General features: G+C 40.6%; 1 protein-coding gene across 4 annotated transcripts in view; it reads right to left on the reverse strand.

Annotated features, from left to right (window-relative positions):
- Positions 1-129: 129 nt before the first annotated feature.
- DGKI (diacylglycerol kinase iota) overlaps positions 130-13381 on the reverse strand; it is a 410881-nt gene continuing 397629 nt past the window's right edge. For all 4 annotated transcript variants that reach the window (XM_070423975.1, XM_070423977.1, XM_070423979.1 and 1 more), the window contains 2 exons: positions 12846-12945; positions 130-10140 (listed from right to left, as the gene is read on the reverse strand). In XM_070423975.1, coding sequence (XP_070280076.1) covers positions 10024-10140; positions 12846-12945 — 217 coding nt within the window. In that variant the 3' untranslated portion in view covers positions 130-10023. The remainder of the gene's footprint in view (positions 10141-12845; positions 12946-13381) is intronic.

The raw sequence follows: 13381 nt of genomic DNA on the forward strand, positions 1-13381 counted from the left end.
CAGTGATCAAGATACTTTATATAAATAGGAAATGCAAGAAAATTAGGGAAAAATACTTTATGACTTTGTTACAAAAATTCTCCATTCTTCCCTTCCCCACCCCACCCTTCCCACCCCCCCTCCCTCCATTTCATATTTTTCTGGCTCTCACTTTACCTGGAAATGAAACTTCATCCTGTTGCCACAGCTACTACTTTTTTTTTTTTATTCCACCTGCCAGCTGGCAGCTTTGCAAAATCATGGCTCTGGGATGTGAAAGGGCAGAATCAGAAACTATGAAAGAGCCCTTTATACCGTGTCTGAAACTCTTTGTACAGATGTTGCCTTTGAAAATGGACTACCCACCGCCATCTAGGAACTCTGGATGGCTGGACCCTTTTCCCACTCAGAAATCAAAATGAAATACAGTCATTCTTATAGGACTGAGATCGTCCTCTCTATGCCTTAATGACTTACAGGAATGGATTTCCTCACTTTCAATCAGCAATGGTCCATACAGTATTCAAAGGCATGGTTGCCCACTTAACCTTTGATAATTTAAATAGAAAACAGCCTTGCTACCTTTATGAAGACTAATTCAGAACCTAGCTTTGCTTTTCAAAGATGTGTTTTACAAAAGATTCTAATTTTACCAGGTTATTTTATCTATTAAAATTTCAAATCTTATTTCCCCGGGTGGCAAGAACCCTGGACTTCCCATCCCACAATCAGAATGTTAGTAAGCATCTATTTCGGTTCTAGTTGCACTGGAAATTATTCATGTGGTCAGAGCCTCAGTCCAACAAATGGGGGAGGGGAATAAATATTTTTATTGTTAATAAAACCCAAAAGGTCAGGAACCATTCGTATTCATCATACAAGGTGCAGTAAATATCAAAGCTAGAAGGTATCTTAAAAGTGATAAATCTCACCAGCATATTTGAAAGAATTACCCATACATTTAAAACAAAAAATAGAATAAACAATTTTAGGGCTATCATCTGTTCATTTTTCTAAGTAAAGACAATTTGTAAACATCTCCTCTTTCTCTAATTTTAAAGAAGAAATGTTATATGTAAACCCTCAAATAAGAAAGCCATACATAGGCTTTAAAGTCATTAGGATTGAACATATTTAGATTTCTGAAGAACTCACTAAATTGTCCTTATATTTTTCTAATTTAAATACTAGTATAGACCAACACAAGTCTGTGGATAGGTATAACTTTTTATGAGGACTTTTGAAAAAAAACTTCTTCAAAAAAGAAAAACAACAACTCAGTTCTTTATAAATTTCTATTAGAAAATTCTTCAATTAGTAGAGCCCTATTTTCCCCTAAATTCCATAAATAATCCAATTCTTCTAAGGTGCATATATTGAAAATTTCATAATGATACTCCTTGAAGCCACGCTGAACAAGTCCAGTCTTTTCTTATATCTTCTGGATTTGCTTTTCATGAAGATCAAAGTTAGCTGAGAGCATATATTATTTATTTATCGGTTGCCATGGCAATTTGTGTTAAGACTAGAGCCTTATTCTTGTACTGCTCTTGAGAATCTTTTTTCCTTTCCCCATCACTGCTCTTCCTTTATCTTCCCAAGCCAGGGGCATGGAATGGGGTGAGGGAGAAGGGTTGGAAGCAGCTCCCTGAGCTCGACTCCAGGGATGGGCCCACTTTTTCAGACTGTCTTAAGAGTGACTCCCTCCCCCATCTAGCCAACTTGTAATGTAAGACTCAGGCCTAATCATTATGGAAGGAAAGTTGGGCAATTAAAACTGTAGCCCAGCCTGGCTGTCGTGGCTCAGTGGTTGAGCATCAACTGATGAGCCAGGAGGTCACGGTTCGATTTCGATCATAGTATGTGTCTGGGTTGTGGGCTCAGTCCCCAGTGTGGGGTGTGTAAGAGGCAGCCAATCAATGATTCTCTCTCACCATTGATGTTTCTGTCTCTCTCTCCCTCTCCCGTCTTTTCTGAAATCAATAAAAATACATGTTTTTAAAAAACAATTAGAGCCCAATTTAAACAGAAACACTTTCATAGCCATCTAGATAGCAGGAAACTGGTGGGAGGAGTGGGGGAGGGAGAAAAGGGGGCTCTGACTGAGTTGTGTTCCAGTCCAAAGTCATGGAGATTAAATCTGGAAAATATCACAGAAGTCTTTAGTCTAAGCTCCCTCCTAAATAAGGAATTCTTTTTACACAATTCCTGATTCAGCTGCTCCATTTTCACTTAAACACTAGAAGAAATACTGGCTGCTATGAGCTCCCTTTGTTTTTTAGAAAGTCCACTCCATTTTTTCTGGGTGTATTATTTAGGAAAAAATAAATAAATCTTTCTGTAAGTGTTAAAGCTACTTCTTTTCATCCTGTGCCTGGCCTTCCCGCTCTTGTTTTAGTCTGCAAATCATCTGCCATCCAGAACTTGAATCTAACAGCCCTACTTACCTCCTCCAAACATTCCTATTCTAATTTAATAGTAGCTCCTTTCCATATCAAACACCCCTCCCCTACAGGTTCACCTCTCTGCCCCTAGAGATGCCTGGTAGAGTGTGAGATTCAGAATGGAAGAATATCTCAGGCCAGTTTGTTCTTTCCACTTCAGGTACAACACAACTCCACCAGGTGTATTAGGCCTCCATGTATGTGACCGTGGATGACACACTTAGGTTTGCAAACCCAGTCACAGACTTAGAGCTATTGAGTCTTGAGTGAAAAGACCATTTCAAGGCTCTTTGGTGCATCATTATGAAATAGCATCATTCCAATAGTGACTGCCAAGGAGAGAAAACAATTCAGTAAGTCCTCACTTAACATCAATGATAGGTTCAACGACTTTAAGTGAAACAATGTATAATGAAACCAATTGTACCATAGACTATGGCATCTCATCAATGTTATAACAAAACAACATTGAAACAAACAACATTATTCAAGGACCTGCAGTACTAACTTTTTTAAATGCTGAGAGTCACAAATGTAGAAAAGCCAGTAAATCATGTTTAATGTTAATTTCTTCTTGTGAAATCCATCCTGGTACCAAAACATGTTTTAACCTTTTTTTACTTTGAATATATGCAAGATGATAAGTCTCTAATAGCAAACACTCTGAGTTTGTAACTTCACATTCCCTCTCAGTTTAAACCAACTCTTACTGTGGGATCATAGGTAAGTAGTCTTCTAATTTATGGAAATCAGAACGATTGATATAAAACAATATAGAAGGCAATGATGGGAAATTATTTACTTAGAAAACATCTATTGCATGCATGTTAGTCTGTAGTTTCTAACAATCATAGTTCTGGTTGCAATTCTACCAATTATGATACAAAGCTGTGCAAATTGTATTCACTGTTCTGATGTCCCATTTATTCATCCAAAATGTATTATCAGCCTCATCCACCTTATGAGTTGGTAATGAAGCCCAAAAGTGTCAACAAACAAACAAACATCAAAATATTAAAGCACTAACATTTAAAAAATACTGGAATGGTTATAATAAACAGTATAGATTTGAGTTAAGCTACTTTCTATTGAAAATTATATGTGTTTTACTTAAATATTGGAAACAAGTTGTTCCCATCACCAAAGGCTCCAATTTCAGATGCCATTTGGCTCAAAATATTGAAAGTTTGGAAACTGGAGAATACCTAGAATCATCACTTTTTTTATTTCTATGGGTAAGTTACCCCTCGCGATTAGCACGCCAGTAGTAGGAGCCAAGGCATTTTCCATGATTGCTTTTCAAGTACATGGACTTGGCTTCCAAATATCTTTTAGGCATAGTTTTCTTCTGTGGTTCTATTAGGTTACATTTAATTCTAAGAATATCAAATCACAGCACTTTTTTTTCCCTTTAGATGGACAGACAGTGAAGCAGATTTCTGATAGGACTTAAGGATGCCTAAGAATACTCATCAAAGTCCACAATGCTCCACAAGTACTTTGGAGTAAGTTTTACCCAAGTATGCCTTCTTTTCAATAGCTCATATAGTTATGCTTAGTTGGTTTAAAAATGTTTTAAATTACAACTAAAGGTCATTCTCCCCCGAATTTTAAATCCTCTCACAAAGTGACGTTCCAAAGATTAAAAGTCAAGATGTTCATACATTTTTCAAATAAATCCTGCCATTTTACAAAGTTATTTTAAAAGAAAAACTCACAGAATCTAATTCCAGCTCCCTCAGATCACAGGTCCCTAGTCCCAACATCCCTCAGGGTGGTCATGTGTCCAGTTTAAATATCCCCACTGGCCGAACGTCCATAACTCTGTAAGGATGCTCACTTCACTCTTTGACAATATTTATACTTCATCTTCTTTATATTTAATCCAAACCTATTGTAATTTTTGCCTATTGTTTCTAATGATGTCCTTGAGATATAAGATACATGAGTGTTAGCTCTCATTTTAGTAGTGTTTCTAAGTTTCATCCTAAAGTCTTGGTTTCAAATACAATTTTAAGAACAGTACCAAGACTCCAAGGAAAAAAATGCAAAATATCATTCTCTTGCATATTACTATTCTCATTTCATATTTCATAGAAGTAAAACATTGCTGGCTAAAGAGTGACCAGCACAATAAAGCCTTAATTGAGCCCCCAGCACATGCTCCCCAAGAACCCTGGGGTTTTCCGCCCGGTGGAATTTGTTTCTCGCATTCATTTTTAAATCCTTAGTATACAGTTTTGCTTCTCGTATTCATTCTTAGGTCCTTAGTATGGTGCCTGCATCAGAGTATGTGATAAATATATATATTTAAAATAAATGATTAAACGCACAAATGTACGATTGGTTCACAAACATGATTAAACAAGCAAAATAGAGACAGACTCATAGACAGAGTACAGGTGGACAGCTCTGGGGCGGGGGGGGGGGGGGGCGGGAGTTGGTGAAGGGATTGAGCAAAAAAGAAAAAAGGGAAAGAACTCATGGACATGAACAACAGTGTGGTAATTGCAGGAAGAATTGGAGGTTGAAGAGGAGGTGGGGAGAACTGGTGATGGAAAAAAAGAGAAAAAATAAGTAATGCTTCAACAGCCTTAAATTCTTTTTTTTTCTGCTTCTTTTTGGGACCAATTCAGTGACTCCCAGTATCCTGGGAGAGCAGGTGGTCCAAGGGTACAACGCCTAGCTTAGAATCCTATTTTCAGGATTTTCATTACACTATGGGGAGACAGCCTAGACTCCACAGATGGTCACAGGGGCACAACCCATATATAATCCAGTCATTCAGGTGACTTTAAGGGGGCACATTATTTACATCATTCAATGTGGAAGAAGTTGCCATAATTGTGAACTCCCCTGGTGTGACTAAAACAGAAATTTGCTAAACCTCTCTGGCAGCTTACTTCTCAGAATAAGGCTGGTTGGAATTCTATAAGATCATCAAGGTCAGTGGATATTTTTTTGTCCTTCAAGCAAAATGGATATTTGTCCCAGAGGGTGATTTTATTTTGATCCATTTTGAGCATAATAGCTGAGGAGGATTTGGGTATGTGCATGGAAAAAAATCGATGAAGGTAGAGGCAGAAAGCCTGGGAGCAGGACTATTGCCACGGTCAGACAATTGGAAGGACTGGCGATGACTGATGACCAGGACCCAGAAGAGGGATGATGGCGTCAAAGCCAGTGAGTGGCTTGGCAGAGAAAAAAACTCTAGGACCCCCAATCAGTCAGCTGAATATGGAATTCGGAGAATGAAAAAGTCGATTCAGAGATGGTTCTATAAAACATGTGCAGAAGCTATTTTAGAGTAAATAAATGTTTAAGCTCAGTTAGAAAAACTCTCTAATTTAATGGATGTTCTACTTTATTTTTTCCAAAATGAAAATAATCCATTTAAGGAGAGCGATTGGTCCTTTTACTTGATGGTTATGATGAGCCATTTTCACAATGATCAATTTTACTTTGAAATAGTGCAATTGCATAAAATAGCACGCAATTCCAGTGATTTCATTAGCTACTCCCACAGAAAGGAAGCCAAGCTACTCAGACTCCAGCCCACATCCAAGTTACTACACCTTCCGGGCAATAGCTTGTCCTCATCCGGTGTCAGTAGGCAACCTCCTGAGTATCAGTCCTGAAACGCAGCTTGGGAAGCGTGCAGGCATCACATCGAAAGAAACTCTCAACTTGAGACCCACAATAGCCTAGATAAGTTTCTTGGCTCGGGTAGGCTTTCTGCTTCATGGAAGGCAGCATAAATAATGGCAAGACCTCTTGGTCGTGGATTTTATGGCACAGGCACCAGCAAATGCCATGTGCAACTGAAGGCCCATACAGTCATAAAACTAAGCTTAGTCCCAGTAGAAACAATAATGAATACATGGAAATTCTCTGGTACCTTATCTCTGACTGTGGGTGATAACTATATACAGATGATTGGGATGCTTCTAAAATGTTTTCTCTCTTTTAACCTATGCAATATATGTGTGTATAGTATACAGACACATATATGTGTACAAATATATTTCTATGTGTTTGGGGTGGGCCGGCATATGCACAGAGTATTACTGATAGGACATACAAGCAGCAATGTCTACATGTTTATTAGGTAAATACTATTGATCGCCAGAAAGTGGGGCAGAAGTCACTACACCCTGGGCTTTGCCTGTGATACTCATCTATGGTCTTAGAACCTTTTATAAAAAGGAGGTTCTACTTTCACAGCTTAAAAAATATATATTTTTAAATAAAGTTGGCATGGGAAAAAATAAAACTGCTGCCCCACATTTTCTATGACCCGGATATTTTGAGAATCTAGTAAATAAACTTCAGAAATCCTTTCAGCAAAGAAACTGTCACTTGGTCCAAATGAAAATTAACTACCTGTTGAGTATCTTTCAGGGCAAACAGATCTGCCTAAGCACCGAAGCCAGCGATTAGAAAGACGGGGAGCCGTGGGGATCGTGGGATTCCCATCAGTCACCACTCATTTCACGACTGTGCTTGCCAGCTCCTTTCCGTTTCAGGAATTGCATCGGATTTAGGTTGTAACCTCCGTAGAGGTAACGGGAGCGCTCAGAGAAATCCCCAACCATGGTGCTTCTTTCCTCCTTGGCTTCTGTGCTTTGTCACACCCTTGACTGGGACAAAGCACAGCTTAACTGGGTTCTATTTTATTAGTTGTGTAAAACTGGAACATAGGGCTTCAAAAATGACTATCATGTTGCTTTTTAATAACTCTCCATTTCTCAGCCCTCTATCAGGCTAATCTAAACAGGGAATCCAAAGGCAGACAGGCCCCAGCTCATGTCAGCTGAATGTTGGCCGCTCTCAGCAGTAGTTTCAGTAGGTTTTGTAGAAAATGCTATTTCTACAGGTATACAGTTTTATTGTCTTGTAAATGTGGCTTTTCAGACCAGGGACAGCCTCTTTGCCTCTATTTTTCCTGAGGGCCCATTAAAAGGGGGATACCATATATCTAAGCTGAGTTGAAAACTCCTGGAGCATAGGCCCTCTGCTCTTTCTAAAGCCCAGGACTGTTCCATGCAATGATCAATTAAAAAATAAAATGCTACAGGAGGCAGATGCAATATTGAAACCATTAAATATGTAACTGTTTTTGCTCATTTTTAATGTTTTTCTTTTTAAGCCCAAGTCCTGGGGGTGTTTGCTTTTCTCAAAGAGATATTCGCCTTGGTCATATATCGTTCTCCACCAATAATGTAGGACTCTAAGACTTTTTTTTTTTTTTTTTGAACGATTTCCAAATGTTCCAAGACTCCTACAGCAGTCAGTACATCATCAATTTTCATTCCGGGGGTTGACTTGTTACTTCACTTGGAGCTATTTGAATTGGCCCCTAGCCACCTGTACCCTAAATTTTCTCTGGGCTGCTTTGAAGCATTACAGAGAAATATGAGATGGTAGTTGGTGAAAATAGTCCTTCATCCCAGCAATGGCAGCTGGGTAACGGACTGCGTGGCCAAGTGTTTGGCTCAATCTTGGGAATGGAAGGCACCATCCAAAGCCAGATTTCAGTCTGTTTGAAGGATTATATTTCTGTCATCACAACATCTCCTGGACAGATCCACCAATTGAAAAACTCCCAGCAGAAGCCCAGTGATTAAATTCTCCTGGAGCATAATTTTTTCCAGCTTCTGGAAACAATCTACTGCAGCTCCTCCTCCCCTCACCATAAAACCCAAAATATAGTTCCATTTCTAAGACTGATCTGTGGAAATAGATTACTCGCAACCAACCCTTCCTCCCACAGCTGAAAATAATGCCAGCCGTTTGATTTCGAAACGACTAAGCCCCATCCACGGAGAGGTTATTCCTACTTAACAGTATATCATATTTGTGCTTTCAAAATGAGATGTGACCGAAATGTGATTCAGATCAGCAGCACGGCGCTGCTGGACCTTTAAATTAAACATAGAGAAACAATCGTGTGCGCTCACATGCAGAAATAGTCAGGAAGCATGATGCTTATGTCTGAGAGTGAAGCAAAACCCTCGATCACCCACGTTCATTTCTGACTTACACCCAAGTCATGTAGACATTTTCACCAGAAATTAGAAGTCTTCGTCTCCTAATATTGTAATTGTCACAATGTCGCTAATAGAAGTACCTGTAGGTTTCAACTGCTCTGTGGCAGGATTAGAAGCTACAATTCCACGGCCAGAGAAACATTCCTGGCTGCGCTCCCACAGAGGTTTGTACTAAGAACTTTCTAGCAGAAGAAAATAGAGAAAATAATAGATTACCCCGTACATGTAACATGGGGCTATACTGCTATCAGGTATGACCTTGGGAGCTGACCAGGAGTAGGTGGAGGCATCCATCAGAAAGCGCCACACATCCTGGAAATCTGGCAGTGAAACTCACACAGCAAGGCTCTGTCCTTGGCATAGGGCGAACTTGGGGTAATGAAAACCAGAAACTTAGAAGGAAAACCTAAATGGGCCCCTCTCGCCACTGTACCCAAGAGTCTGTACTTATTAGCCTCTGTGCAAAGTTCCAGTGACTGTTTTCTTACTTAAGTGAGTTATTTTGACATATGTTGCTACTTTTGCTTCTGCTGTTTTATTTCAAGTCCATTAGCCTGCTTTCCATTATCACTCAAAAAAGCCTAGAAGTGAACGCTGGCACCGAGCTCCATTTCCTGTAGCCACAGTTCCCACACGTGGTTTTCTGCTCTGCAGTTGAAACAGCACTTAAAGTTAAGTGCTTCTGCAGACTAGCTACGGGCCTTGGCTTAGTCCATTGCTCACCTCTTTGGCAGCAAAAGGCAAAGATGGCTACACCTGGGCAGTACGGAGCTGTCCAAACAGCCCAAGCTGAACCTGGCCTTTGTGGCCATCAGTAACAGGCCCGCACATGGGGCCAACCCCTGGGTTACCTCTCTGAGGTCCCCCTGATAACAGGAGACTCCCATGCCACCCCGCCATACCTCAGAGATACAATGCACAAGTTGACATTATCCATGTGGCAACTCCCAGCTCCCAGAGGATGAAAAAGAAATGAGCAGGGAGGGGTGACATGCAAAAAAAGTCACTAAGTCATCCTGGTATATTTAGTCTTGGAAATGGAAGAGTTTTACAGTTACATTTCTGCAGGACAACCAGAGGGTTTCAAAAGACCTTCAGTCAGTCTTGTGGTCTTCAAAGACTGAATGTAAAGAGAACAGATCGTATCGAATTTTTTTCTGGGTGGTTACAGGCAGAATGGTGCGGTACAGGGGAAGGTGAATGCATAGGGGAGAAGGGAGCAGTGCCATTTATAGGAACATCCTTTGAATCTTTAAAATAAATGATACAGGTGAACACAGAAGTTCATGCTACTTGCTGGAAGCAATAAAGATCAAATTTTGTGGAACTCATTTTCCACCAATCTCCAGGTATCCTGCCTCGTCCTCTGTGGGCTATTCCATTCTGTTGTACATCTCGGTAGCCCTTAAAAACTGGTGGCATGGCCTCAGATGCTTGCAGGAGAGAGACAGATTTATGGATTCCATCAGCTTCTTCCAGGGGAGCTGCCCGATCGCCGGGAGGGCCCAGGTGATATGCTCGCTCAGGTTCTCTTTGCCCGTCTACCAGGGTCAAACAGTAGTTTCCAGGTCCTCGTGGCCAATGATCTTATAGTTCTGACGGCTTTCGAGGTAAGCAGCCAAATCAGGGTCCCCAGCCTGCTGAGCTCTGTCTTGAGGTGTCTTACCCTGCAGGTAAAAAGGAAAGAAACACACACACACCTGGGATGAGATTTTTTTAAAGATCCACAGGAACAGAGATACTCAAAGATGACGCGGTAATAAGGATCTTTCCATGTTACTGTTTCAGAGCTAACAAGACACTTTTCAAGCTATTATCTGATGGAAGCGAGATACATATGCTCACGAGAAAGAGACCATCCTTGTGGACAGGGGGGGGTTCCCTCTAAGAAAGCATAGAGTCTAATCATAGGACCAGAGTCTAACTGAGAGCACAGCAGGAAACTTAGCACAGTGAGTTCTGGAGCCCAGACCCTCTCTGGAAGCAGGTATAGAGAAATTATTCACTAGATAAACAGGGGAGCAGGCATTCGACGTCTAGTTTAGGACTCTTTCTGTTATACTAACTCTGAGAAGGGATGGTCATAACAATCTAAAAAGGTTTCTTTGCTGGTTTTCAAGATTCTCTCCCCTATTTATAACATTCTCATCTCTCCAAAGAGTGAGTTAATTTCTGACTATAAAATTGATGGGTGTTGATTAAAGAAATTTTGGAAAAGTAGAAGAGCATAAAAAAGAAATAAAAATATATTCCAGAACACTAAGATAACCACTGTTAACCTTCTGTGGAGTAACTATTTTTCTTTTTCTATAGCTGTATACATAATTATTTTTATCAAAATTAAGCCATATTTATATACTGTGGTTTAACATGCTTTTTCACTTAATAATATGTCAAACATTTTTATGTCATTCTTCTGCATCATGTTGAATGATTATATAATGTATTGCAGCCTATTTTAATGCTATATGTGTATTTGTAAGTACACACACACACACACACACGATATTTTTGAATGGAAATCAGTAGTAAATGGAGGGAAGGTCTCATTCTTTTGAATGCTTCTGGATATTACTTGACACTCCTTGAAACTTTTTAAAATTTTTGTTTAATAATATAGTCTTATCTATTTAAATAAGTGATATTAAGTTCTAAGGAAAAGGTAGAGGCATGATCATTGTACTGAGGAAATAGCTCTATGCATAAATGCACATAAGTATGACAAAAATTATCAAAAACTTTAGCCTTCAGATCAGTTAACACAATGGATAGTGTCAATCTCAATGAAGCCTGTTTCTAGTAGCTTCTAGGGGATGCAGGGCAGAGGATAAAAAGGAAATAATAGTGGCTCTGGGCTCTTTCTAAAATTTTACTTTAGATGGGATTTAATATTTATCCACTAGCTTAACATTACTATTATAATTTTATCCCACTTGTTTATGGTATTAATAGACTATCTTGTGCTTACTTCAATGTTAATGAAGTTGGAATTTCTATAGTTTCTAAATATTCAGGGAGATGGACAAGGGTGGGCCTTTGAGATTTTTTTTAAAGGAACTGTTCTCTATTAAGAGAAATTCTCAAGATATTGCTTCTCTCCAAAAAACCCCAGGAGATTCAGTCATGATGATCATATGTGATGCTCTCACCTAGCATCAAATTACAAAAATGGAAAAACAGAGGCTCCCTGAAAAGGATGAAGCATAGGGATAGTACTTTGTATGGTAAGATCTCTAGAACAGAATGTTGGGTGTAAACTTCAGTCATACGCTAGCATGTACAGTCTGACTTTATCAACTTAAAATAATGAGAGAGAAAAATAGACATACTTACATGTGAAGTGAGATCATTAAAATTTTAATAACATATACGTCTAGAATGTAGAATTTTCTAGCTATTTCTACTTTCCTGTATTGTTTGCATGGCTCGAGTTTTCTATGTGAGAACACACTCTATTTATAATCACAAAAATAATACAGCTGTTTGTGTTTTGGAAAAATACACACACATACATAAAATAAAGTAGGAAGAAACCTCAAGGAACATGGAGCCCATTCATCTGATACAGAAACTTAGAAAGATGACACAGAGCAATCTGCTCAGGGGCCAGGTCTCCCGCCATCTTTTGTTTGTCCTCATCTACATATATTCAAATTCTTCTCTGCCACCCTCTGAGTTAAGTGGCTTGTCTTTTCTTGGAGTCTCCCCAGGGTGCTTGAAAATTCTCAGAGCTGACCAGGCTCCTCTACGGGGTTGATTGGTATTAACTCTGCTCTCTCTCATGGGCCGTATTCGTAGGTCAATGCTACTCAGCTATACCTCCTCCTTTACGCCAGCTCTCAGCCCTTTCCTTGACTGCTCTCTGTAACTTGGAATGACCCATGGTGCAGCCCGACCTCCCATCTTGGAAGTGACTGGAAATCACTTTGGCACCCCGAAATGGGGCCACATAAATCACAGATTTTAAGCTACACTGGATTAAGCAGATGAAGGAGAAATCCCAAAGGGTCTTCTCCAAGGCTAGGTCAATGTCTGTGAACATAAGCCTGACCCCTCTCCCAGGGCTTTGGATCTCACCTCTCGGCAGCCTGGCTGCTGGCATTCGGCAGGAGGAGAACCCCAAATCCCAAGGCCAGCGCGTCCTTCAGAGGTTTATAAAGCCCCATAGGCGAGCACACACCCTCCCTTTGTGCTTATACATTTAAACTGCAGTTTCTCTAAATGAAGCACTTTATTTTTTCCTCCTTTTTCCAGAGCCCCCCGGCACTTCCATAGGCACAGAAAGGATGCCTCTGCTGTGGGCATAAGTGAAGGCCACAGCGCCTGCGATGTTGCCCAGTGGGTGGATGTTTGCACTCACTCATCAAGTTACCTTGGAGTCCGTCTTTCTCAGAGATGCTCCTGCGTCCACCAGAAGCTGGCACACAGCCCGGTTCCGCTGGCAGGCAGCCTTGTGCAGTGCAGTCTCACCCCTAAATCAAAGATGAAATGGAAACCACCCATAAAGGGGCTGGGGGCCGGGGTGGGGGTGGAGGCTGCTGGGAGGGGGTGGTTTCATCCTACCCCTGCTGCTGATGTTCTTTCTCTGTCTGAGGCTGAGACCTTGCTGCAGGCAGGGCCCATTTGGGGGAGGTGGGGGAAGGGAGCCGAAAGTGCTTGCGTTAGTCATCCTGTAACCACAATATCTGACTCCAGCCTCTTTTTTTAAACAGTGTTGGTTAATTCGGCTGAGCGATTTTGTCGTCAACTACTAATGTTTCATTTAGGCAGGACTTCATGGCACTGTTAGACTGATGTGTGTGGCTGTATCTGAACACTGGGAACAACGCTCTGTATGGATATGCTGCGTGTGAGGGATGCTAGATGAAGCTCAGAGGGAACAGCGATGGGGAACCAGCGCCCCTCAGA

Source organism: Myotis yumanensis, unplaced genomic scaffold, assembly GCF_028538775.1.
Source record: "Myotis yumanensis isolate MYYU_CA2020_CCGP unplaced genomic scaffold, mMyoYum1.0.hap1 SCAF_9, whole genome shotgun sequence".
Classification (NCBI taxonomy): Eukaryota; Metazoa; Chordata; class Mammalia; order Chiroptera; family Vespertilionidae; genus Myotis; species Myotis yumanensis.